Source organism: Cnephaeus nilssonii (assembly GCF_951640355.1).
Source record: "Cnephaeus nilssonii genome assembly, chromosome: 19".
NCBI lineage: Eukaryota > Metazoa > Chordata > Mammalia > Chiroptera > Vespertilionidae > Cnephaeus > Cnephaeus nilssonii.
The window spans coordinates 13440852-13468700 of NC_137090.1; the positions used below are offsets into that span (position 1 = coordinate 13440852).

A 27849-nucleotide genomic window follows, 5' to 3' on the forward strand; every position below is an offset into this window, starting at 1 on the left:
TATTGCATTAGTTTCAGGTGTACACCTCAGTGATTAGATATTATATAACTTACTAAATGATCATTCTGATAAATCTCATACCCATCTGACACCATCCATAGTTTTTAGAATATTACTGTAACTACCTTCCCCTTTTTCTTCATCTCATAAAACCTATTTTGTATCAGAATAAAATACACTAAAATTTTTATCTCCTATTCTGCTGTCAAAATCTTAACCTTGCTTTATGTTGTTCTTCTATTTTTTATCTCCTTGGAAAGATTGTTTCTCTGGCATTCTTCATGCTGTGCCTCCAGCTTTAAGTTATGATTTGAATAGTATCCCTTTGGCTTGGGGTTGGGAAGACTTTAAATAAGTATATTATAGATATGTTCTGTAATACACTTGAAAAGACACGCTTGTGGAAATAGATAATTGGGAAAACACTTAGGTAAAAACAACATTTTGAAGTTTATGAAGTGGAATTTACTGGAAAGTTAGAGGTGCTACTGTTTTCCTAGGTGCTCTACTTGTGACAGTTAAGTGTAGATTGAGCCCAGGGCTCAGCACATTAGAGACTTAAGGAAGAAATCATTTCTTCAATTTTTCCTCTGCAGTGGTGGTGACCGCGGTGGCTTCAAAAATTTTGGTGGTAAGTGCTGAGTATCCCAAAATGTTTCAGTGGAAATGCTATATAAATCTAAAAGCCACCAATATCTCGCAGATGCAGTCTAAGCCCTTTCTTACTCGGTTGAGGCTGGTGTGTGTTGTGTGCTTTAAAAAAATAGATTCTCTATATATACATGTATATATAACAAAGAAAACATTAAAAAGCCAAAGTTGATCTCAGTCCAATGGATGTCTACACAGTGAATTTGCATGAAAGAGTCTATGGTGACCAATGAATAAGACCTTCACTGGATTTTGAACAGTACATTTTTTAAGTAAAGGTAGCTGACATGGTGTTTTTAAATTACTAGGGTTTTCTAATCAGCCTTCACAACCAGAGCTTAACAAAAGTGATATTAGCATAATGCCAAAGTTGCAGGTGTTGTTTGGGACATATTGACATTCATCTTGATTTCTTAAACTTTTAATAAAACTTAATTTATATATTTACTTTATAAATCTGTGATGGTTGACTTGTTTCAAGGATTTTGGAAGTATTGACTTTTCATGCCTTGGTTATTATTTCTGTTTTATAATAGTTTCTAATGAGTTGTCTTAAATAGCTTTTCTTTTCTTTTTCTCTTCTTTTTCTTAGGTCACAGGGATTATGGACCCAGACCAGATGCTGGTAAGGTTTATGATAATTTATAACTTTGCCTTTAAGAGAATGTTAATTTTCCACTTTTTTCAAGGGAAAGGTGTGTTTGGAGGAGTTAGTGCAGGAGAAAGATTTAATTTGATAGTACTGCCAGAACTGGGGAGCTTTACTTCTAAAGACATACCAGAAAGAAAAATTTAGGGAGATTGATTGGAAAGTTTGCTGCAAAAAATTATGTTTATGCTTTCCTATGTTCTGCTTTTTATATTGTGAAGAAATATTTGATTTTGTACTGCTAATTAGTATTCTTTCTTTAATCACTACAAATCAGATTTGAGAGAATTGGTATCATTAGAAGTAGAAAAGCTTTGCTTATGAAACAATAACATTGGATTGGTAGTCTCCTTAGTGGGCCTAAGAAACCTGAATTCATACATGAGAGAATTGTCTTACTCTGGGCACGAGTCACTAATTTCATGTGGCTTTTTATTTTTAAATGAAATTCCAAGGCTACATGGAGCCTTTAGAAAGTTATGATTTAAATTATATTTATTGATTGATTTTTAGAGAGAGAGAAACATTGATTTGTTGTTCCACTTATTTATGCATTCATTGGTTGTTTCTGTATGTGCCCCTACTGGGGATTAAACCTATACCCTGGCGTATTGGGATGATGCTCTAACTAACTGAGCTACCTGGCCAGGCCTGAAAGTTATGATTTAGAGATTTAAAATCTTTGAGACAAAAAATTTTAATATATATTGAAATCAGAACTTTTGTTTTTATTAAGATGCCAAAGTATTCTATATGGATGGCAATTTCTGAATTATCCCTTGATGGACTGAATTTTTTACATCTTTCTTACTTTGTTGTACTAATCCAAAAGTATGCATGTAAGGTAAGGTGTGTGTCAAGGTGCCCCTACCCTCTGGTATATACAAAGCTTTATACAAAGCTTTTTGCAGTGGATGGGGAAACCACCAATTCTGCCTAGCTTGCTTGGAGGTCCAAAGTGCTAGATTTGGGGGCTTTTCCACTGGAGATCATTAAAAGTATTGATTAGCCATAAAGAATTAAAGCTCTTCAAAGAAAGGAGTGCAAATTTATAAATTTTCTTCATCTCTTCATGAGCGTTAGTCCTGTATCTGAACCTAAAGAGTCAGATTTGTAAGATCTCTCTCTTTTTTTTTAGATCTCTCTTAATTGGTCTTAGGTAATTTACATAGTGTGTGGACTTGATCCACTTTACCTTAAGTTTAGTTGTAAGAATTGACCAAATAATGAATGTGAACACTTTGCATGTTTTATATAAGGTTTTTCTTACATTGATACTTTTTCCTTTTGGTCATAGAAACAGTTGAATATTGGACAATAAATTATTGTTCTTGATTACTAAGCAGGATGTAGTAAAACCAAGGACTATGTAAAATTAACCATAATTTTTTTTCCTCTTAGATTCAGAATCTGATAATTCAGATAACAACACAATCTTTGTGCAAGGACTTGGGGAGGGTGTGTCAACAGATCAAGTGGGGGAGTTCTTTAAACAGATAGGAATTATCAAGGTGAGTGAAAAGTATGGCTTATGTTAAAAATCTCACAGTCATTAACATATTCTGGTTAAAATACATAGATTACATAATAAGCCTATACTCTAGTAAGGCTTGGCTCTCTTTTTTTTTTAAATATATTTTATTGATTTTCCACAGAGAGGAAGGGAGAGGGATAGAGAGCCAGAAACATCGATGAGAGAGAAACATCGACCAGCTGCCTCCTGCACACCCCCCACCGGGCATGTGCCCGCAACCAATGTACATGCCCCCGACCCGAATCGAACCTGGGACCCCTCAGTCCGCAGACCGACGCTCTATCCACTGAGCCAAACCGGTTTTGGCTTGGCTCTTTTAATAAAATTTTTATTTATTGATTTAAGAGAGAGAGAGAGAGGGAGAGAAACATCACTTTGTTGTTCCATTTATTTATGGTAATACTGGTTTATTCTTGTATGTCCCCCAACTAGGGATTGAACCCGAAACCTTGGTGTATCAGACGACGCTCTAACCAATTAAGCTACCCGCCCAGGGCCAGGGCCAGGGCTAGCCTTGTCTCTTAAAATTCATTGATGTACATGCTCACCATTGTATGCAGGCATTTGCTAAATACATTAAGATTTTATTCCTTGCTTGTGTTTACCTTCCCACAGCCTTTCACAGCTTTAGCTTTTAATCTTAGGGCTCTGAAAATAGTCTCTGGCCCAGCAGGTGTGTCTGAGTGGTTGAGCATCGACCCACCCATCAAGAGATCACTGGTGTGCTGGCCCTAAACCATTTGTAGATGACCTGCTTCTGGGTCTGGGTTTTGTACTTAGCAGAGCAGCTCCCTCGCTGCGATCTATTGAAAGTCAGCCCTCGACACAAGGGTTTGTAAAAAGAAAAAAAAGTCAAACTATAAAGAGAGAGAGAGAGAGAGAAAGAGAAATATCACTGGTGTGATTCCCTGTCAGGGCACATGCCCTGGTTGTGGGCTTGATCCCAGGAGGGGACATTCAGGAGGCAGCAGATTGATGATGTTCCACTCTCATCAATGTTTCTATCTCTCTATCCTTCTCCCTCCCTCTCTCTCTAAAATCAATAAAAACATATTTAAAAAAAATAAAATATAAACAGTCTGACTAGCACCTAAAATTGTGAGAACCAAATGAGATTGTGAGAACATTTTATAGATTCTGAAATACAAATAAATGCAAACTCAAGTTGTTATAAAACACTAGAGGCCTGGTACACGAAATTCGTGCTTGGGGGGTGGGGCGGGGGGGCATTATGTGTCCCTCAGCCCAGCCTGCACCCTCTCCAATCTGGGACCCCTCGAGGGATGTCCAACTGCCCTCTCACAATCCAGGACTGCTGGCTCCCAACCACTCGCCTGCCTGCCTGCCTGATTGCCCCTAACCACTTCTGCCTGCCAGCCTGATCACCCCCTAACCACTCCTCTGCCAGCCCGATCGACACCAAACTGCTCCCCTCCCGGCCCATTTGCCCCTAACTGCCTTCCCCTGCAGGCCTGGTCACCCCTAACTGCCCTCGCCTGCCAGCCTGGTCACTCCTAACTGCTCTCCCTTGCCAGCCTGGTCGCCCCTAACTGCCCTCCCCTGCAGGCCTGGTCACCCCCAACTGCCCTCCTCTGCTGGCCCGGTCACTCCTAACTGCCCTCCCCTGCAGTCCTGATAGCCCCCAACTTCCCTCCCTTGCAGGCCTGGTCCTCCCCAAACTGCTCTCCCCTGCAGGCCTGGTTCCTCCCAACTGCCCTTCCCTGCAGGCCTGGGTCCCTCCCAACTGCCCTCCCTTGCTGGCCTGATACGCCCACAACTGCCCTCCCTTGCCGACCATCTTGTGGCGGCCATCTTGTGTCCACATGGGGGCAGCCATCTTTGACCACATGGGGGTGGCCATCTTATGTGTTGGAGTGATGGTCAATTTGCTTATTACCCTTTTATTAGATAGGATTTTTACTTTGGTATTTCATGTCTGTGATATATATTAGCCCAATATATAATGTTTTATAACTTTATTGTTTACTTCAGTGTGTTGTACGCTATTTGTTTCATGCAAATATTTTCATCTCTCAACTAGAAAGCATCCTTTAGAGCAGTGTTAGTAGATTGTAGCATTTGCTTGAAATCAGTTGGCAGTTGTCTTGTTTTGGGATAACTTATTATTTTTCCCTCTTCTTTGGAAGTTAAAACTTCTGAAGGAATTAATTACACATGAAATATGTAAAAAATTCACAATTCTGGTTAAGTAAAAATTCTCCTTTGTCTTCCACTCCCATCCTAGCCAAATCTGTTTTGTAATCTTAGTGGTGATGTATTGATTTGCTTAGTGAACATTCTTCCTGGTCTTTTTAATTTGTTTTACAAGGTATACATTTACATGAAGCAATATTTACTTTTTTGGGACAGGGCTTGAGGGGGTTCAAAGAAATTCTACATAGATAAAACAGTATACTATGTATTATTTTTAGTTTGGTTTTCACTTAATGTGTCTTAGAGTATTTTCTTTTTTACAACTAGAGATAACTTCATTTTTATAAAAGGTACATAGTATTTTGTGAGCTTTAGTCTTATATCTGAATCTGAAGAGTGAGGTGTATGAATTCCTTAAAAATAATAAATGATAGGTTCCTGATCACTTTTTCTTAAAATACTAACACCAACTTGTTTGTTCCTCAGACAAATAAGAAGACTGGAAAACCAATGATAAATCTGTACACAGACAAGGACACAGGGAAGCCAAAAGGGGAGGCGACAGTGTCATTTGATGACCCTCCTTCAGCTAAGGCAGCCATTGACTGGTTTGATGGTATACCTCATTCATATAATTTCAACATGCCATTTGGATAAATGTTTCCTAGTGTTGAAGTCAAAATATGTTCTGGTAGACAGTGGTTATTTTCCTGTTTACTTTTTTTCTTTTTAATATATTTTTATTGATTTCAGAGAGGAAGGGAGAGGGAGAGAGAAATAGAAACATCAATGATGAGAGAATCATTGATCGACTGCCTCCTGCACGCCCCCTACTGGGAATCAAGCCTGCGACCCAGGCATGTGCCATTGACCAGAATTGAACCTGGGACTCTTCAGTCAGCAGGGTGACGCTCTATCCACTGAGCCAAATCGGCCAGGACTTCCTGTTTACTTTTATAGCTAATTTTATTTATTAAGAATACAGGCCAGATATTTTACATACCCTTAGAAATGAGATGAGTTTTCTCCTTGTTTTTGTCTAGAATATTTCCTTATATCATGCCTTAAGCTTTGAGGCCACCCTGTTATAGATGTAGAGGTTTGGCCTGGTTGACACTATATTCTTTTAAAATTTAGATTAATTTTCTTTCAAATACAAAGTTAATTAAGGCATACTTAGAAGAAATAATAAGACTTTTTCCCACTGAAAATAAACTATGGAAAGTAGAAGAAAGCAATCATAGTTCTCAGATAACTGCTAATAATATTTCTTACTAACTTTCCAGTTTTTTTTAATGTATTTTAAAAGTAGTTTATCATTATATTACACATGTAATTTTGTCTTGTTCTTTTTTTGGGGGGTGGGGGCGTGTAAAGTTTTTTTATTGGAAAACAAATATACAAATTGGAATGGATTTGAGGCATATTGTGCCGTAAACATATTTTAAGTGGCTAAACAAAGTTTAAAAAGCAAGTAACAATGAAATAAAGTGTTTCTGGTACAGGATCAGCAGTGCAAAAAAATAGTGTCTGAGTACCTGGATAATACACCTGTTTTGCAGTTGTGCAACTTTTAGGTATATATTGTTGACTGTCCATAGTCCACACACAGTTGTAACTCCATGCTTCAACAACATGCTGACAGTTCCTAAAGAAAACGACTTTAAAAAAGGCATAACGCTCTAGCTGGTTTGGCTCAGTGGATAGAGTGTTGGCCTGGGGACTGTAGGGTCCTGGGTTCAATTCCGGTCAAGGATACATGCCCGGGTTGCAGGCTCGATCCTCCCCCCGACCCCCCGCGCCCCGTAGGGGGTGTGCAGGAGGCAGCCGATAAATGATTCTCTTTCATCATTGATGTTTCTATGTCACTCTCCCTTTCCCTTCCTCTCTGAAATCAATAAAAATACATTAAAAAAAAAAAAGGCATAACCCAGATGTCTCCTCATTTGACCAACTCCATCTAAGTTTAGATGTGCAGAAGGGCGTAGATATATCCAGAGTAAGCCCTTAATCAATTTTCTAAAATTGATTTGCTGTCATCATTTGTACAAACTCTTCATAGTTTACTTGACCATCACTATCAATTGCTGCTCCCCAGATTTCATCAACTTCAACTGCTAACTTCTCTCCAAGGTTTGTCATCACATGACAAAGCTCTGCTGCACTAATATAGCAAGTGTCATCTTTATCAAACGCATGGAATTCTTCTCTAATTTCTCCTTCACTGTCTATGTCTTTCATTTTTCTTGCCATCACTGTCAGAAATTCTGGGAAGTCAGTTGTGCCATTACCATCAGCATCCACTTCATTAATCATGTCCTGTAACTCTGCTTCTGTGAGGTTCTGCCCAAGAGGCCTCATTACAGTTCCCAATTTCTTTGTTATAGTTCCATCACATTGTGTCAAATAGTGAAAAAGCTTCCTTGAATTCTGCAATCTGCTCTTTAGTCAGTTGGTCAGCCATGCTGCAAGTGCTCTGATCTCTGAGATGCCACCACACAATCACTCAGCGTGCCCGCTCTACTCCGACGTCGTGTTTTTTTTACTTAACATTTTAACATAGTCATTTCCTCATATTATAAATTCCCCTGTGTTTTTCAAAACATAATTTTACTTCTTTACTTCTTTCAAGATGAGATTGTGATACCCTATGTCTTCTTGCCTCCATATTCTTTATGTTTTTATACTAATCCATCAGGCCCCCAACACCTTGCTCTTGAAGGCTGGGTCCATTTTTCCTCACTTCTGCTTTTTTACAGTTTCTGTGAATCATAAAGCAATTTCTTTTGCTCATGATATGTTTAAAAATTATTGTGCCATTTGCCCACAGGGTCTATGAACCTCTTAAATTGTAAGTCTATAGTTCATCTCTTACCAGGTCTTTTTACAGCTTTAAAAATACTGATCCTTGAATTGCTTCCTATGTCAAAGTGCATGTCATACCATCTGACATTGTGGAAAGTTGATTAGGGCTTTGTTCAGGGAGCCAAGGCTCTTGGATTTAAAGCTATTTTATGAATCTTTGGGCATCTTTTCTGTGTATGTCAGTTCTCTTATTTAATATAAGGTAAAAAGATTAATTTCTATCTTTAAGGCCTAGGGCAGCAGAATTTGTGTGTAGTGCATGTATGTATCACATATGCACACATTATTTTTAAAGATATTACTTGCATATGGTAAAAAAAATGTCAAACAGTACCAAGAGTATATAGTAAAAAATGAGTTTCCTTTCTACCTTTGACTACCCCTTCCCCCATCAGTGGTCTCTTGTCCCCTATTGAGTCTGAAGTAAAATAGGCAGTGTATATACAAGCATATGTGTACATACATAAGTACATGTGCACACTTATGCATGTGTGTATACGCACACACACATTCCTTTTAAAAAAACAATAGCAAACTATACACATTGCTCATGTAAAAATAGATTTTTATTTTATTTTTTGCTTAGTAATAAATGACTCTCCCAGTGACCGATCTGCTCTATTCAATAGATTATGTCATGTCTTAGCACTGACTGTTTGGGAACACTAGTGTGCTTGAATTTCTGTGAGGACGTGTCACTTATTCCTCTGAAATTGAAATTACCCAAGACAGTTTACAGTTGTTGAGAAATGCAGATGTAGAGTAGCATTTCTTCAAAACCATTTTCTTTCTTCTTAGGGAAAGAATTTCATGGCAACATCATTAAAGTGTCCTTTGCTACCAGAAGACCTGAATTTATGAGGGGAGGTGGAAGTGGAGGTGGGCGGCGAGGTAAGATACTTGTTGCTTACTGTATTGTACAAAGGGTTTGAATTTGAGTGTATGTTCTGACCTATTGTGAGAACTTGCTACACCTCTTTCTCTCCCTTAGTCTTTTTCCTTCTGTTTTAAGGTGAGAGTGGATACTAAATAGGAGACTAGGTAAATAAGATGTAATATAGTACCTAAGAGAATAGTGGGAGAAGGTTGTAAATATCCCTTTGGAAAGCTGTATAGCAGTTTGTTATTAACCCTGAAATCAGGAGGCAGTCATTTAAATGACACCTAATTAGGTACTTAATTTGACCAGTTTGTAAGTTCCCTGATACAGTTACTGCTAGCTTGTTATTTCTGTTGGGTCTAATTCCTTAAATTTGGAATATGTCTTTTCACTTAACCTTTATCATTGAGATTCTCAAACTAAGGAGGGTATTACAGAAAAGTTTTAAGTGCATTATTGACACTATAAAGTGTGCCTGGGGTCTTTCTCATGTTTCCTGCCTCAAATTAAAGAATCATGGAGGCCTACCACAAGGGTGTGGGGCTATCCAGTTCATGGTAGGTACTTGCTGTTAGTTCTTTCATCTGGTGCTTTTTCTCTGCTTAGTTAAGGTCTGCTGCTGATTTTTCCCTCTTCCTCCCCTATATTCCTCAGGCCGTGGAGGATATAGAGGCCGTGGAGGCTTTCAGGGGAGAGGTGGAGACCCCAAAAGTGGGGACTGGGTTTGCCCTAATCCGTAAGTATTCCATTTACTTTGGTAGGAGTAGAAGTTAGAATTGAGGTTGGAAGCTGCAGGTGGGAGTTCTGAATCCATTGGAAGCTATTGAACCTTTTATTTTCCTTCCTTCTCAGGTCATGTGGAAATATGAACTTTGCTCGAAGGAACTCCTGCAATCAGTGCAATGAGCCCAGACCAGAGGACTCTCGTCCCTCAGGAGGAGGTAGGTTAGCTCTTTGGGTCAGCCTTATTAGCATCTACATGGTGTTTGTCTTCTGACTAGCACTAAGGAAGCTTTACATTATTTTGCTGACCTCACTGGTTTCTATTTCTACCTTGCAGATTTCCGGGGAAGAGGCTACGGTGGAGAGAGGGGCTATAGAGGTCGTGGGGGCAGAGGTGGAGACCGAGGTGGCTATGGTGGAGACAGAAGTGGGGGTGGCTATGGAGGAGACCGAAGTGGGGGTGGCTATGGAGGAGACAGAAGTGGGGGTGGCTATGGTGGAGATAGAAGTGGGGGTGGTTATGGTGGGGACAGAGGAGGCGGCTATGGAGGAGACCGAGGCGGCTATGGAGGAGACCGAGGCGGCTATGGAGGAGACCGAGGCGGCTATGGAGGAGACCGAGGCGGCTACGGTGGGGACCGAGGCGGCTACGGTGGGGACCGAGGAGGCTACGGTGGGGACCGAGGAGGCTACGGTGGGGACCGTGGAGGCTACGGTGGGGACCGAGGAGGCTATGGTGGGGACCGAGGAGGCTACGGTGGAGACCGAAGTGGGGGGGGCTACGGAGGAGACCGTGGTTGTGGCGGTGGCTATGGTGGAGACCGAAGTGGAGGCTACGGAGGAGATCGGAGTGGTGGCAGCTATGGAGGAGACCGAGGTGGCTATGGAGGCAAAATGGGAGGAAGGTGAGTATTAGAACATAGTACATAGTTTTTACCTCACTGCTCCTAGATTTTAAGGTTTTTTATTGTCCAGTGTTTTGGCACTTGAATTTCCCATTGACAATTCTGCCAGTAAGGATGGAGAAGATATTTAGTTCCCTCCTTAGCAGTTTCTAAAATTTATTGTTTTGGAAATTCTTACTCAAAATTCCTTATATTTGTATGTGTATGTGTGTATTATTCATTCCCATAGCTAAAGGTAATGAGATTGAGTGGTATTTTGAAACTGTGTAAATTAAGAATTCTTTTTAAAAATATATATATTTTATTGATTTTTTACAGAGAGAAAGGGAGAGAGATAGAGAGTTAGAAACATCGATGAGAGAGAAACATCTATCAGCTGCCTCCTGCACACCCCCTACTGGGGACGTGCCCGCAACCAAGATACATGCCCTTGACCGGAATCGAACCTGGGACTTTTCAGTCCGCAGGCCGACGCTCTATCCACTGAGCCAAACCGGCTTTGGCTAAATTAGGAATTCTTAATCTCAGTGGTGGGGGTATGCTTTTTCAAATCACGTGTGCTATATATACCCTACAGTTGTTTTTCTGGCAGTTCTGGTAATACCTTTTCCAGATGAAAATCACTGATGGCACTGCTGGGAGTGTGTTGCATACTGCACAATGAATGGTGTAGAGGCAGAAAAAATGGAATGACCAGTGATATTAAATAACTTTTAGTTATTATAAGCATTTGAATGCCAGAGGGAGTATAGGTAGTGAGACTTAGTATAGCATGTGGTTAAGAGCACAGAGTTTAGAGACAGACTGCTTGGGTTTAAGTCTTGTCTTCACCACTTTATAGCTGTGTGACTTGCGGCAAGTTACTTAACCCTGTGGAGCATCAGTACTCTGATGTGTACAGTGGGGCTAATAATACTTCCTTCATGGATTTAGATTAACTGTTATAACAGTTGCTGGCCCATAGTAAGTACTGTGTAATTGTTTGCTCTTAGTAATTATCATTTATTGAATACTTCTCACTGTGTGGCAAATCCTATAAAAATGTCTGTATATACAGGGTGGGCAAAGGTAGAGTTACAATTGTGAAACAGTTTATTCTTTTTTAAAAATAGATATGGTTTTTAAAATTTATTTGTTTTAATCCTCACCGGAGGATATGTTTCCACTGGCCTCCTGAAAATACCACAGTGGTTTGGAGTCCTTATTCTAGATGGAAAATTTTAATAAGTTGGTGATAGTAAAGCTGCTTTTAGGATCTTAAAGCTGATAAGATATTTATTACGCATCCTCTAGGAGTAGAGAAATCAGGCATGGTGCTATCCTTGCAGAAATTGTCAAGCTGATACCAGTCACCAGCACCCTGAAGAGGTATTTGATATGCCCCTTTGGTAGAAAATTAGAATTTAATCTGGCTCTTTATTTTTCATTCCTAGAAATGACTACAGAAATGATCAGCGCAACCGACCATACTGATGACTGTTTTGAATGTTCCTTTGTCTCTGACATGATCCATAGTGAAATTGCCAGAGTTTTGCCTGCTGCTTTCCTGGTGGCCTCTTCTTGGGTAGTGAAATTAAGTGACATTTAGAATTTTATTTGGGTGGGAGGGCTGGGACAGTTTTCTTTTAGTAATGTCTATTGGAATTTTCCCCTTTAGTTTCCAACTTTCTCCTTTCCAACCCTTGAAGATAAGTGCGTTGTAAAATATTGCCAAAATGGAAAGTGTTTTATAATACTGCAATAAAGGCTTCTTGTTTTGTGGATTTTTGTATATTAGTGCATTGTTCTGTCACACTCAGGATTCAGTTACAGCAGATTCTAACCCTGAAGAATTAGTAAATGGAGCCTACTTCATTAAATTAAAATGTTACTTTCAACAGTATTTATTGAGCTTCTACTCTGTTTAGAATAGCAGTTTCTAAAGAATGACTGCACATCAGAATCACCTGAGGGAGTTGTCAAAATTAGATTACCTAAGCCTCATCTCAGGTGTGTTGGATCAGAACTTGGTGGGGGTGTGGGGAAGGAGTTAGGAACCTTTATGTCAAGCTCACCAGGTGATTTTGAGAGTTCCAGTTTATAATTTAGAACCATTTATTTAGGGCATTGTTCTAGATGCTGGGAATATGGAGGTCTAAGGGCTAGGTAAGAAGAGTAACGATTCAATAGCGTACATGGTGTGTTATTTGGTATTCATTAAAAACTATTTCTTCTACCCTTACCAAGAGTCTGGGACAGGCACTATACCAAATGCTGGATATGTGCCCATCAAGCAAACACAATATACAGATAAGTGCTCCAATAAGAATAAATGCAAGATGCTTTTGAGGGCTGATTTGAAGGACACTTAATTCAGTCATGGGATCAGGAAGATTTGGTGAGTCTTGAGGGAAGAGTAGGAATTGGCCAAGTAATGAGGCTGGGTTGAGGAAATGGTGTTCCCAGCAGAAAATTAATGACATCAACAAATAGATTAGAGGAATGAAGAGATTGAGGAATAGACGCTGGCTTGAGAAGTGTAAGTAGTGCATTGTGAGGGAGAAGTTCAAAGATAGGCTTGCGAAAGATAAGACTGGAGAGGTAAACAAGCTTTACCATAAGGTCCTTGCATTTCAGTTTCTCCCCTGCCTTCAAATAGGGAGTCAAAAGATTTTAACCAGGGGAGTGTCCTGACCTGAGTTAGGTATCTACTGAAAGACGATAATGGCTGAAAGTGAAGAAGCTGAACAGGAGACAATGGTAAGCCAGTGAGAAATACTGGTCTGAGCTCAGATATTGACTGGATGAGGAGGACATAACTAAATAGATTTGAGAAATAATGAGGGAAATTTGACAGGATTTGGCTACATTTAAGAAATAGTTGGGAGGGAAGAGTAAGGTTACTGGCATGGGCAATTGGATAGGTATTTATTGAAATGGGAAACGCTGAATAAGGAACAGATGTGGGAACACGGTGGGAATGAATTGTTTTAGGTATGTTGAGTTTGGGGCACTCAAAATTACAAGTAGAGACATCCAGTAGACATCTGGATGTGCAAATCTGCAGCTCAGAAAACTACACTTCCCTGATACTGTTGTATACTGACTTTAGTTTTTGCTAACTTCCTACTTGGTTTTTGCATGTTGAAAGTTCCTTGGCATGTTCTGATCTCTGTTCTCTTTTTTATTTACACTCACTTTTATTCTGGGCAAACTCATTCAGGTTATTGCTTTAAATACCACCTAATACAGTGATGACTACCAAATTTATGTCTTCAGTTCTGACCTCTCCCCTTAACTCTGGTTTATACCCAGCTGCCTACTTGACCTCTCTACTAGGATATACTAAATAAATTTGATTTTTCTTGGCAACTCCTCCAGGATTGAACAAAACTTTTGATCTCCCTCTCCAAGTCCGTTTCTCTCTTTCTAGTCTTTTCCATCTCAGTAAATGTCCTCACTGTCCACCTAGATCAGATCAGGTAAAAAACTTTAGAGCTTATATTTGCTTTCTCTCATTCATTCTGTACCTGCAGTTCCTTTTAATTATACCTCCAAAATATATCCTGAAACCATCTTTATAGTCTTGGTTACATTCCTAGTATGAGCTACAGCCATCTCTTTTCTGGACAATTGCAATTGCCCATTATTAGGTCCCCCCAGTCTTGCCCCTCTAAAATCGATTTTTTCATACAGCAGCCAAGTGGTATTGTAATGATGTAAATCAGACCATATGTCATGCCTCTTTAAAACCCTTTCAATGACTTTGTTGCAAGTAGGCAACGAATTCCTTACCCTGGCTTAAAAAGCCCTATAGGATCTGGCCTGTCTACCTCTTCAACTTCATTATATAACATCCAGACTTACCTTGCTTTGAGCACATTGGTCATAATCCTTGATGGTATCAGATATGCTTCTGCTTCAATATTTTATATATAGTCTAGAATTCTCGTTCCTCTGATAGTCATGTGGCTGACTCCTTTTCACTACAACTAGGGTCAAATTTGAGGTCTTCCTTGGCTTTTATCTAAAAAACGGCCTCTCTCTCTACCTGACTGGCATGGCTCAGTGGTTGAGTGTCAACCTATGAACTAGGAGGTAGGTCATGGTTTGATTCCCAGTCAGGGCACATGCCCAGGTTGAGGGCTTGATCCCCAGTGTGTGGCGTGCAGGAGGCAGCTGATCTTTTCATGGGTGTTTCTATCCCTTTCTCCCTCTGAAATTAATAAAAAAAAAAAAACTTTAAATAAAGTACTGCCTCTCCTAGTTACTTTCACATCACCTCTTAAGTCTTCACAGTACTTTTCAGTATTTGAAATTATCTTTTTGTGGGTATAAACTTCTCTCTCAATTAGAATATGAGCTCCAGAAGAGTAGGGAACCTTGTCTGTTGTCCACTGTTCTACCCAGTGCCTAGAACAGTCTGAGGCACATGTTAGGGACTTAGTGAATATTGACCAAATGAATGAATCTATTACAGATGCAGATTTGAGAGTCATTAAGATGAAAGTGGATATGATTAAAATAAGGCTGTCTATAATAGTGGTTCTTTATCCCAGCTGTATACTGGAATTAGCAAGTTTTTTTATTTTTTTTCTTTATTTTTTTTTTCTTTATTGATTAAGGTGTCACATATTTGTCCTCATCCCCCCATTCCCATCCCCCACCCCTCCCCACGGATGCCCCCACCCCCCTGTTGTCCTTAACCATTGGTTAGGCTTGTATGCATGAACACAAGTCCTTTGGTTGATCTCTTCCCCCCTGCCCCCACCCTCCCCTACCCTCCCTCTGAGGCCCGACAGTCCGATCGATGCCTCCTTGTTTCTGGGTCTGTTCTTGTTCATCAGTCTATGTTGTTCATCATTTCCCCTAGATGAGTGAGATCATGTGTTACTAGAAATATACTTGTAAGAACCGAATGTGTGACGAGCAATAATAGTTATGCTGACAGGCAAATGAATCAGTCTGTAGTAAGTTTCTTTCTGGACCAACAGTTCTTTTGAGACCCAATTTCAATGTCCACCAGTTCCTTATGTGTACATGTCGGCACTGACTTTTCAGCTCTGGATGGTGGATAAATGGTGGTAATACAGGTCCGACTCCCTCTGGTTTGGTCTCGCCTGGACCCAGGGGCGCGGCCTCACCCAGACCCGGGACCCAGCCTCACCTGGATCCAGGGGCGCACGGCCTCACCCGGACCCGGGATCCAGCTACACCCGGACCCAGGGGCGCACGGTCTCACCCGGATCCGGGATCCAGCTTCACCCAGATCCAGGGGCGCGTGGCCTCACCCGGACCCAGGGGCGCGTGGCCTCTCCCGGACCCGGGGGCGCGCAGCCTCACCTGGACCCAGGGGCGAACGGCCTCTCCTGGACCCAGGGGCACGGCCTCACCCGGACCCAGGACCCAGCCTCACCCGAACCCAGGAGCGCGTGGCCTCTCCTGGACCCAGGAGCGCGTGGCCTCTCCTGGACCCAGGGGCACGGCCTCACCCGGACCCAGGACCCAGCCTCACTCGGACCCAGGGGTGCGCGGCCTCACCCGGACCCGGGACCCAGCCTCACCCAGACCCAGGGGTGTGCGGCCTCACCCAGATCCAGGGGTGCGTGGCCTCGCCTGGACCCAGGGTGGAATTAGCAAGTTTTTAAAGACAAGGATATCTGAGTTTCACTCCAAAATGAAGAAAATGATGAAGTCTATGATCAAGTAAATGGTGGTTCCTAGATTTCAGATGATCTGATTGCAAAGTCTAGACTTTTTTTTTCTTTTTTCTTGAGGGTGGACATAATTGGTTGGGATTGGTGTGGCAGGTCCTACTGGCAAAGGGAAACTGAAGCCTCCGGTAAACAAGGAGGAACTAAAGCAGTTTGGAAGGATAAATAGGGCCTGCCAAAGAAATGGCCCTGAGCTGGGTAGAAAGTAGGCGTAGGAGAAGAGAGAGCAGAGTGTGGTTGGTCTTGACTACAGCCTAATGATCTCCACTGAGAGAGTGGTGGGGGTTTGGGCAAGTAAATAAGAGGAAATAGTCCAAGAGCCATGCTTACAGGATTTTCTCCTATTTTCCCTTCAGCAGTCCTTCCCCCGCCCCCCTCTGGGGGCAAAAGCTTTACTCTAGCTTTGTTATTAAGTTCTGGTTATAGACAAGGGCTTGGTTTAGGGAGGCAGGCCGGTCATCCAGAATAGCTTTGGTTCTGTCCTCCGTGTCCCTTCAACCCAGCGTGAGGAGACCTGTGTTTCAGTGAAGCCTCTGATGAAGGGAACAGCATAGGTAAAGTGACATTCATTTATTCATCGAGGGTAAGTATAGACATTTTCTCAGGGGAGCCTGAGAAGCATCTTCATGGAAGTGAGGGCTAGGCCCAAAGAACGGACCTATTTGGAGGTTTGGGCAAGGATCTAAAGCTGTTTCCTGATTTCTGGTGTCCAAGGCCCTGTGGCCTGTGACTTTGGTTTTAGTGGTTTAGGGGAACAGGAGGTGAAGGCAGAGGTGAGGTAACGGGTAAACCTTTTCTGGGCCCTCAGCTTCTCCTGTTGGTCTGATGAGGCACTGGCCTTTGCAACAAACAAGGGGCTCAGCCGTGCAAGTCGAAAGTCTCGGATATTTAACTCTTCTAGCTTCTCATTCTCTTTTCTGAACCTTGTAGGCTCTGCCTTCTCCTTGGTCGGAGGTGACTCAGATACAAAGAAAACCTTGTTTTTCAGCTTGTGTTCGATCCAGGGATCAATTGAGGCCAAAATAGTGAATGTTTCTTGTAGCTGCATTGAAAGAAAGGCTCTGTGGCTGGCTCACTTCAGGCTAAGGCTAGGTGGGAGTGGAGGGGGTTACCCATGGGAGGGGGAGCTCTAGCCACAGGGCACTATGGCCCCAAGTGAGGACTTATTCCCCTCTCCTCCCTCCTGACAAAGCAAGTAGTGAGGATAGATGGGAAAGGCTTGGAGGAGGGGTTAGAAGAGGAAGAGGAGAGTAGGAATGCCTTACACTCTTCTTTACAGACTGGCTGTTTTCTGTATCTAGCATGTCCAGGAGCAAGTGGAACACTTGTGGGCTGCGGATCCCCAGGACGCCCTGGTAGAGGCAGCAGGAGAGTGCCTAAGTAATCAGCCCCAGGAAGATTCCCTTGTCAATTCCAGTCCCCTTGTGATGGCTCTGTGGCCTGGAGAGTGGGAGATAATGGCTTTCCAGCTGAGGTATCCCTTTCCTTGCCTTTTGGGGCCACTGCATTAGGTTCCATTGCACATTATTCACCAGGAAGAGTTCAGAAAGTTTCTCTAATATCTAATTCTCTTACATCCATCTCCTGTCCCTTATCCCTTAACCCACTGTCCTCTAATCCTGAAGAAAAGGTTACTCTGAACTCCTGGTAGGGCTGGAATCTATATATATATATAAAATCCTAATATGCAAATAGACCAAACAGTGGAACAACCAACAACCAGTCACTATGATGTGCACTGACCACCAGGGGCAGCAGGTGGCAGAGCGTGGCAGGATGGTGGAGCAGGTGAGTGGGGCTGCCAGACCTAGGCAGGGTGCTGGTTGCTATCATCGGGGTGAGCCTCTGGTGGTTACTGAAAATTCTTTGCTCCCTTGCACTGTGGTCCCGCCTGGCGCTCGCACCTGCTGCTGGCACCAGCCCCACTCACACCCAGTGCCAGAGCTGCTGCTTGCACCTGCTGCCAGCACCAGTCCTGATGGCTCAGGGCCGTCAGCGGGTGTAAGCGGCTGCCAGCCCCGATCGCCCCTGAGGGCTTCTCCACCTCTCCCTGCTCCTGAAGGGCAATTGGGGCAGCAGCCACTGCTCACACCCGCTGACAGCACCGGCCCTGCTTGCACCCGCTGCTGGCGCTGGCCCCAGTTGCTCCACGCTGTGAGTGGGTGCAAGCAGGGCTGGCGCTGTCAGTGCGTGGGGTCGGCGGTGGCGGCAGCGGGAGTGGGGCTGCGGCAGGAAGGGCCCGGCAGGGGCACAGAGGATGGGCCAAGACCCGCCCTTGTTCCCACTGCAGCCTCACGGCCCACAGTTCCTTTCAAGGTGCACAAATTCGTGCACTGGGCCCCTAGTTGTAAAATAAACAAGTGAACAACCCGGAACTTTACAGCCTTTTTTCCCTTTCAGTAACTGCTCAGTTGCCTATTGCCCTTGCCATCAACACATCTGATCAAAGAAGCAAAACTGGCCTTACCAAAGAGATGACTGCTTCCTGGCGTGAAGTGGCTTGTGGGTTCATTAGTTGCCTGTGTAGAAGGGAGAAAGTGTGTGGTGGTTCAGTTAAGCAGGAAGGGAAGAAGGCTGATTGTTTCTTGTTATAGCCCAGAGTGAGTTGGGCATAAGGCTGATGAGTGATGCTAATTTCATTAATTTTTTTCCTCTTGTTTCTTGGGTCAGAAGAGGCTGGGAGGGGAAAAGGAGATACTGAGGAGGTGCTGAGTGACAGATATATCTGTTCAGAACTTTACCTTTTACAAGTCCCATTCATGTCCTCATCTTAATTTGAGCTTTATAGCAAGCCTGAGTGGTAGGTATAATCCGTCTCTTTTTACAGTAGAAGGAAAGTCCAGGGGTCAAAAAGTGACTTGGCCAGGGGCAAAGGCAAGTGAGAGCTGAGAACTGGCAGCAAGTTCTTAGCTCTCTCTGCTTCTCTGCCCCATTCCCACCTCCTAGGATTTGGCCCTGGCAGCTCCCAGTCTAAGCCACTCACTCCTCCACCAAGTTCATCATCATGGGCTTCATCTTGAGCTCTTCCACAGTTTCTGCCACAGCCTGCCTCATAGCCTGAAGAGGGATGAAGATGGGACAAGAGAGAAGGAATGCTGGGGCGTACCCTTCAGTGCTTCACAAACCTTTGTTGAATGCTTAGTTTGTTGCATATCCCTTCCCTGAGGGAAGGTCTGATGGGGGAAGCAGACAGGTGAGTAAGCAGTTACATTACTGTGATAAGTGTTACAACTGATCTAAGGGTAGGGTGCACATAGGAAGGTCTCCTAACTTAGTCTGGGCACCAGGAAGATTTCCTGGAGGAGGTGATGCCTTAACTGAAACCTGAAAGGGTGAGTGGGAGTTAACCAGGCAGAGGGCTGGGGGAGGGTGATTTCCTAGGTGTGGGTGCGGGGGAGGACATGTATAAGAGCCTGGAGGCAAGAGAGAGAGCAGAGTGTTTAGAGAACAGAAAATAGTTCAGTTTATCAAGGTGACTACACTGTGACTCTTCAACATGGGACACTCTGAGTAGTTACACTGGGATCACAGGTATAAATCAGGGTAGGGTCATCCTAAGCATAGTTGGTGTGTGGTTCTGAGGAGTTGAGTGGTTGAGGTGAAGCTGGAGGCGTAAGCAGGCTGGGCGGTGAAGGACAGTAAACCATTCTGAGGGCAGTGGGGAGCTATTGAAAAGTTTTATGCACAGGTAAGGCACAACCTGATTTACATTTTAGGAAAATGTCTTTAGATAAAAGTTGTGTGACTAGTTTTGTATAAGCTGTTGTAAAGGTAAAAGCAATGGGACATTGGAGGGCAGAGCTGATGCTCTTTGTGGTGATCTGGGAAAGCTTCCCATAGGATGTGGTGCTTAGCCTGGTCTTGAAGGAGCTGTCATATTTGAGTAGGCAGAAGGAGACAGGAGTTACTTACCAGTGTGACCTTGCAGAGGGGAGAGGGATGACTGGGGCATTTTGTCTGTGCAAAGGCAAGGTGGCTTGAAAATGGGCTGCATTAGGGAAATGGAGTGGGTTAGAGTGAATGTGATTCCTTGGGGGGCAGTGTGGTGGGAACCAAGACAGGGGAGGTCTGAGAAGGGAGAGAGACAGCTTTGGGCTGCCTGGGCCCTGGAGCTTTGGTCTCACGAGGAAGGGTTCATTGAATATCTTCCTCCTGAGTAGCTCAAATGTGAGTCCCTCCAGTTCCTGTGCCTGGATCTGTTCCAGCCCGATGGTCTTGAGCATCTGGGTGGCCTCAAAGCGGTGCTGAGGGCAGGGGTGGGGAGCCATGAAGGATAGACTCCCTCTCATCCATCCCCCAACCCTGTCCTAGTGCTGGAGAAGGAAGGGTACTAGGCAGCCCTAGACTCACCTCAAGGACACAAGAAGAGCACAGCTGGTCTAGGACGGCCCTGATGACCTCGGCTGAGTGTACACGCATCATCTTGACCAGCATCCTAAGTGTCTATGGGGGGCAGGCAGGGTGGGTGGGGTCCAAGAAGCATCTGGATGGCCAGGCCGACTTGAGGGCTGAGTCTAGAACTTGTGGGGAATAGGTGGAGCCCTGCCTCTTGAGTGTGCACATACATAAATGAATACAAATCAGATGTGCACAGACTCATGTATATGCCGGTCCACATGACCCCATACCCGTGCATACACATTCACACACAGAAGACCTGCAGTACTCCCTGCTGAAGCTGTTTTGCCCTGGGATGAGGATGACAGGGTCCAGACCCCCATGGAAGTCAGCACTAGCCTCTGTTTCCCCCGTCCTTCCCAGGCATCCAGCCTCCTGCCCCGCACACCTTCATCCTCTGGGACATGGACCCGTGGCATAGGCACTGCAGCAAGAAGTCTCGGGCTGTGTTGCTGCAGGGTCTCAGGAAACCCAAACACAGGGCTGCCTCCACGGCTGCTTCATTCGGTGACTTCTGCATCAGCATCTGCAGCACAGACGCCAGCGTCCCTTCGTCCCCGATGTGAGTCCTCTGAGAGGAAGACAGGAGGCGAAATGGGCCGGGACTATGTTCTCAGCCAGGCTTTGTCAAGAGGGCAATTCTTTGCTGCTTCCAGACCATTCTCCCTAAAATGAATCTCATGTTATCAGATTATTTTATCCACTTCTTGTTTTTGCTGTCGTCTACTTGCTCCTAGGTCACATCCTATCATTTCTCTAAGACTTTATCTTCTGAATGGGTCAGTGGTACTCTCTTAACACTTCAGCTGTCTAATTCCCAGCATTTAAAAATATATACATGTCACTGATCCAGCTCCTCCCCTCCAATAACCTTGTACTCCACTCTATGTCAGCTACTAATTCCCACAAAGACTTTATCATTACTTATTACTACTATTTCTACATTTCACGGTTCCCATTCTGACCATCACCACCTATCTTTCCAGCTCACCTCTTGATGTTAACAGTTGGACTCCACAAGGACTAATCATCATTAAGCACGATTTCATTGCTCCTCACCTTCATCCCTCTTTACGCAGCTTAAATTCTATGGTCCTGCTATAATTACTTTCCTGCCTCAACTCCTTTACCTTTTCTTGGTTCATTGTATTCAACTCTCTACTTGCTCTGTGCCTGTACTTCCTGGAGAAAAACACAGTCACAATGATTGATCTTGCTTTAGACATATGAACACAAACCTCATGTAGATTCCTAATGCTGCCTACTGATCATACTGCTTTTCTCCAGGCAATTCTCTTTCCCACCCTCTACTTCACACCCTTTCCTCTGGTACCTCTAACACTTTCTTCCTCCATTTCCACTCAGCTAATGATCTTGCTTCCTACTTTACTGAGCAAGTACAAGTTCCAGAGATACCACCACTTTTATCCAACTTCCCACCTGCACCCATATGTTCTTCCTTTCCACTTGTACTGTAGACCAAACCACCTTATCTCCAGTCAGTCTGTCCCCCTGTGTGTTAGAGAGCTCATTTCTTCTCACCTACTCGAGAACATTGCCGCACAACTCTTCCCACTCTCTTCAAATTGACCAGTTTTCTAACTAATGAATTATTATCCCTCAGACTAGAAACGTTATTTTTCTTTTTCTAGAATCCACCCCTGGTGCCAACTACAATCCTTTCCAGCAAAACTTGGAAAGTGGTCTGTTCTTGCTATACACAGGGGGGGCAAAAGTAGGTTGTAACTGGTAAGTGGCTACGCCAGTGCGTCTATTCAGGAAACTCCACAGGACAATGCCTTCTCATCAAAATCAGGAGCTAGGTTACCTTCTCCCTGACCTAACCCCCAGCCAACACCATCAATTACCTTGCCCTACCTTGCCTCAATTACTGATCTCTTCCCAATCACCTTGTCTTTGGGGATAGCAGCCCAGAAGTTCAGAGCTACACGTAGTCCCCTCAGAGTATCCATCCTTTGCTCCTCATTTGGCTCCTTCAACTGCTTGATGAGAGCCTGGATCACATCCTTATTCAGGCAACCTAGACAGGGAGGGTCCTGAGGTCAGGGCAGAGCCTCGGGCTGCTCCTCTCTGCCAGGATCCATTGGACTCCACTGTGCCCTCAAGACATAAGTTCCAAGTACTAGGTCCCAAGATGTTGCCCGTCTTCCCAGGACACCAGAGCAGCTGGCTGAGCGCAAGCGCAATTCCAATCTCCCTTTTCACTTCACCTCTCTCTCTCTGCCCAACAGTACCTAGGAGAGTTCCCAGACACTGCCCAGTGCTAGGTTAGTACCGGCATATACTGCACTACCCTTCTGTCCTTACCCAGATGGGAGGGTGGCTGCGCTGCCTCACCTCTCAACTCCCCAGCCAGGGAGAGGATATACTTACCCAGGATGGCCAGGGTTCTATAGGCCTCATACTTCACTCTCTCTGGACCAGTTTCGACCTGATTTAAGAGGCAGGTGGTGGAAACAGGCTATAAGGTGATGGGATGTCAGAGCTTTAAGAATCTCAGCTTAATCTCATTTTGTAAAAATGAGATTAAACTGAGGCCTAGAGAGTGACCTGTCTGTACTCAAACACAGAGTACAGCCAGGAAGGTGCAATGGAAGGAACGCAACTTGGAGTAAGACTTGTTCAAATACCTATCTGGGATCTAGTCGCCATGTGGCCTTGGGCAAGTCACTTGGCCTCTCCGAGTTTCCATTTTCTCATTAGGAAAATGCAGATACTACCACCTATTCCTAGTATTGTAAGATTTAAATGAGATTATGTAGAAGGATGCACGCTCTCCATAATAAATGGGCATAAAATATGAGGCATTGATTCAGTTAAGGGAAAGAATGAACTCAGTCTCAGTTCTTTCTTAGTTTTTCAGTTGAGTGTCTTCTTAGACAAAAGGGCTCTTCAGATCCCACCTCCCCCATCCTTTTAGATCAAGCTGCCCTTTAAAGGGCATGAGCTGGCATATGCTGCACCCTAGTGGCTCTTTGCTAGATCTGACCCACCATCCTTGTGAGCCTTGTCTGTGCCCATGTTCTACACACCTCATGCCCTGCTCCCTCCTCTCTTGAACTCGGTGCAGCCCCAGACTTACCACCTGCAGTAGTGCCTCTATGATAGACTCGTCACTGATGCCCAGACACCCCAGAGCCTGCAGGAAGAGGAGTAGAGGACAGGGAAGAGACCTTGGATACCACCCCAGGAGTTACCATTCTCTGTACACAGCTGGATTCGGTTCTTGGAACAGCACCCAACCCCCACCTCAAGCATCTTTCTCCTCTTCAACTCAGCCAACTCCTACCTCCACCCTTGCAACTTCTCACCTGTGCTGCATAGTATTGCTCATCCTCTCTGGGAGATTTCAGGCTTTTTGTGAGTTCCTGCCCTTCCAAAGGAGCCAGTGGAAAGGAGGAGAGGAATAAATATAGTTGTAAAACTCCAAACTGAAAGAAGCTCATCCAATCCAATCCCTTTTCCTCCTTGTCCTCCATTATGGGATTGAGGGCTGAAGGACGGTGTGAGCTCAAGGTAAGGGCATCCACAGGAAGGGAGTCTCTCTATCCTCCCTCCCACCAGGGTCCCTAACCTTTAATCTTTGCCACTTTAAGGGGTCCTCCATAGGGTGTAAAGTCTTGGGTTCCTTCTGGTATTTTGTAGTCAACTTGATCATGGGGAGATGGACTTTCTGGATGGCACTTCCCTCTTTGAAGTGGTATCTGTGTGAGCGATTGCACAGGCAGCCTTGGCCCCCTTGTTCCCTCCCCGCTTCACACATTTTCCTCCGCCCCTGGTTCTCAGCCCAGCTTAGAGATGGACCAGAGGACGACAGATGGGCCTCCTTCTCCCCTGAGGTCTTCTCTGGCATCTGTAGGCTGACTCGCTCCACTCCCTGCCCCACCACACCCTTTCATCCTCTCTCCTAGAAGGTGCACATGGTGTGGAGAATAGCCGTCCATCACACCTAGGTTGATCTCTCATTTTCTGCAACATCTTCTGGGCCATCCGTTCCTGCTGATGATCATACAGGGTGTGCCAGTGTGTGTACAGCTCAGGCTTCTCGAAGTAGCAGTATGGTGCCGCGTTTGGCTTGGCTGGGTGCTGCCTCCAGCACTCGGGACTTGGGGGGAACTCTTCCTTTGGTGTCTGGGAGAACAGGGGGGATGGCAGAGCAGTTGCAGAGTTAGTAAACAGCAATCAAATAACAGGATATTCAGTTAAACTTGGATTTCAGGTAATGAATGCTATATACTGTATATATGTATGTGTGTGTGTGTGTATACTAGTACAGTGGTCAGCAAACCGCGGCTCACGAGCCACATGCGGCTCTTTGGCCCCTTGAGTGTGGCTCTTCCACAAAATACCACGTGTGGGCGCACATGTACAGTGCGATTGAAACTTCGTGGCCCATGCGCAGAAGTCGGTTTTCGGCCTGGGCGAGTCTATTTTGAAGAAGTGGCGTTAGAACACTCAAGGGGCCAAAGAGCTGCATGTGGCTCACGAGCCATGGTTTGCCGACCACTGCACTAGTGTGTGTGTGTGTGTGTGTGTCTATATATATATATATATATATATATATATATATATATATAGACACACACACACACACACACACACAAGAGGCTCGGTGCATAAAATTTGTGCACTCAGGGGGTGGGGGGGGGGCAGGTCCCTCAGCCTGGACTGCGAGAGGGTGCAGGCCAGGCTGAGGAACCCTACTGGTGCACCATCGGGGCTGGGGAGGGATGTGGGAGGTTGGCCAGCCCAGGAGGGACTGCGGCCCATCTTGCTCAGTCCCAGTCAGCTGGACCCCAGCAGCAAGCTAACCTATCTGTCGGAGTGTCCCCCCGACCCCGGGTGGTCAGTGCACATCATAGCGAGTGGTTGAGTGGCCTTAGCATATCATTAGCATATTAAGCTTTGATTGGTTGAATGGCTGACCGGTTGACCTGACACTTAGCATATTAGGCTTTTATTATATAGGATATATACTGTGTATATATGTGTGTGTGTGTGTGTGTGTGTGTGTGTGTGTGTATATATATATATATATATCTCCTAGAATATATATATATATATATATATATATATATATATATATATACACACATACACATACACTAGAGGCCCAGCATGAGTAGCTCGCTTCTGCTTGCCTCACTGGCCGCCCCACCCATCACCGCTTGTAGCTTGCACACCGCCCTCCACTGCTCATAGCTCTCTGCCACTAGTAGCTCGTGCCCCACCCGGTCCACCGCGAGAGCCGCTGCTCGTTTGGTCGTTACAGTGTTAGGACCACTGGCTTTTTATATATATAGATACACACACACACACATACATATTTCATTGTTTATGTGAAATTCAAATTTAATTGGGTGCTCTGTGTTTTATGAGGATCTCTGTATTAATTAATAAAAATGACTCATCATTCAGCGCTGATTGCGTAGCCCAGGCCTTGCAGATGGCACCTCACAGCAGTTCCACAAAGGGTGCTGGGCAAGGGTTGGTCTGTGACAGAGGAGGCTTCTGAGGCTCATAGAAGGAAAGTGATGTATCCAAGAATTATTGACAAATTCTTCTCTGCCCTCAGTTACTCAGCTCAGCTCAGAGGTGGGACCAGAGAAAGTTCTCAACCTTGGCTGCGTATTGGAATTATTCAAGGGAACTTTTAACATGCCCAAGGGTGAGTGTTGGGGTTCTGTGAACCGACTTTAAAGGGAAGGGACAGTCTCCTGCCCCTCCTATTCAACAAAGCTCCCAGGGTGGCAAAAGTTAGGGGTCTTACCTGGTGGCAGGACAAAGGGAGGTAAACAGGTACGGAGGCCTTTTTGAGTTCTGTGGTACAAATGAGACAGCAGTCACAAAGGTGGGTTAAGGAATCATCCATTCAGGCATTCATTTACTCAGCATTTAGTGAACAGGAGTACTAGGCACCAGGGAGGTAAATAAGGTGTTATTCCTGTCCACAAGGGTCTCATGCTTTCCTGGCCAGTGTTTTTCAAACTGGAGTGTGCATTAGAATCACCTGGAGAGTTTGTTAGAGCAATTCCCTAGAGCCGTGGTCGGCAAACTGTGGCTCGCGAGCCACATGCGGCTCTTTGGCCCCTTGAGTGTGGCTCTTCCACAAAATACCACGGCCTGGGTGAGTCTATTTTAGAAGAAGTTTAAGTTTAAAAAATTTGGCTCTCAAAAGAAATTTCAATCTTTGTACTGTTGATCTTTGGCTCTGTTGACTAATGAGTTTGCCGACCACTGCCCTAAGAGGATTGATTCAGCCTGAGAGTTTGCATTTCTAATGAGATGCTGATACTGCTGGTCCTGGGACCACACTTTGAGAGCCACTGGACCAGCTGGTGAGACAGACTGTTATTAGTGATTAACAAAGGGAAACCAATGTGAAGACAGGTGAAAGCACAGGTGGTACAGATGAGGGACCCTTAACCTGGCTCAGTGCTTGTTTACCCAGAGACTCTGCACAAGCTGAGTCTTCAGTCCAAGTAGAAGTTAGCCAGATAGATAAGGGGAGGAGCATTAGGCTCGGGGAACAACTTGTGCAAAGATTTGCAGGAGTGAGTGTTAGGTAGAGAGCCAGGGTGCAGGTGTGGGAGCAGACCCTGGGAAACACAAGATGTCCCACTTTAGAAGACCCTGGAGACTTACCTTGCCAGCTGTGGGGAGCCATCCAAGTGTCCATGGGCTTTCCCTGACCCACCCCATGGATTTGCTGAACTCACTCAGACCCCTGCCTGGGAGGGGAGCCAGGGGGCTTTCCTTTTCAGGCCCTTGCCCCTGATTCTGTTCCTCTCCATTCCAGCCTCACCTTTGGTCCTGTTTGGATATTCCAGCCATGGGTACTCGAACATTGACCTGGCGATTTCAAAGAAATCGATTGATTTTTCATAGGCCATCTTTTTATTCTCCTGGTGGGGCCAGAGGGCAGGGTGGTGGTGGTAGAAGAATACAGGGCCTTTGGAGTTGTGGAGACACAGCTCAGGGAGACCTGTCTTCTGCACAAAAGGAACTAGTGAGACGTCTGGGCTTCTGGAAATGGAAGCTTCCAAGTGCTGAGCAACCAGGTCTCCTAGGTAACTAGAATGCTCCAGTTCCATTCTTAAAAAAGAATTATTGATTGATTTTGAGAGAGAGAGAAAGGGAGAAAGAGAAACATCGATTTGTTGTTCCACTTACTAGTATTTATGCATTCATTGGTTGACTCTGGTATGTGCCCTGACTGGGGATTGAACCTGCAACCCTTGCACATCGGGACAATGCTCCAACCAAGTGAGCTCCCCAGCCAGGGCTCTAGTTCCCTTCGTTAGCCCCAACCCTGGCATCTACTGGCGTATGGATTGAGCTAGTCATTTTACCTCTGGGAACTTCATGTCTGTCTA

General features: G+C 44.5%; 2 protein-coding genes and 1 pseudogene across 5 annotated transcripts in view; 1 reads left to right on the forward strand and 2 right to left on the reverse strand.

The window, feature by feature from the left end:
• Positions 1-12310, forward strand: part of TAF15 (TATA-box binding protein associated factor 15) — a gene marked incomplete at its 3' end in the record, with an annotated part of 35885 nt that extends 23575 nt beyond the window's left edge. The window contains exons 8-17 of one of the 3 annotated variants that reach the window (XM_079798257.1): positions 597-631; positions 1244-1276; positions 2702-2811; positions 5475-5604; positions 8652-8744; positions 9388-9469; positions 9586-9674; positions 9794-9910; positions 9995-10361; positions 11795-12309. In XM_079798257.1, coding sequence (XP_079654383.1) covers positions 597-631; positions 1244-1276; positions 2702-2811; positions 5475-5604; positions 8652-8744; positions 9388-9469; positions 9586-9674; positions 9794-9910; positions 9995-10361; positions 11795-11834 — 1096 coding nt within the window. Of the gene's footprint in view, positions 1-596; positions 632-1243; positions 1277-2701; positions 2812-5474; positions 5605-8651; positions 8745-9387; positions 9470-9585; positions 9675-9793; positions 10366-11794 lie in introns of those variants that run through there. The other 2 variants (XM_079798255.1, XM_079798256.1) reach the window with 2 other exon arrangements.
• Positions 5617-8644, reverse strand: LOC307115189 (calmodulin-like; annotated as a pseudogene). The gene has a single exon. The product of its transcript is annotated as a calmodulin-like (transcript).
• A 4426-nt stretch (positions 12311-16736) lies between the features above and the next one.
• Positions 16737-27366, reverse strand: HEATR9 (HEAT repeat containing 9; the record flags this gene model as incomplete). The annotated part of the gene is made up of 15 exons (XM_079798653.1): positions 16737-17096; positions 17320-17406; positions 18522-18573; positions 19038-19111; positions 20179-20298; positions 20405-20497; positions 20841-21023; positions 22363-22493; positions 22847-22934; positions 23556-23612; positions 23785-23841; positions 24048-24177; positions 24423-24604; positions 26244-26293; positions 27279-27366. 15 exons carry the CDS (start codon positions 27364-27366, stop codon positions 16737-16739), a joined length of 1752 nt encoding a protein of 583 aa, XP_079654779.1.
• Between the last annotated feature and the right edge of the window lie 483 nt (positions 27367-27849).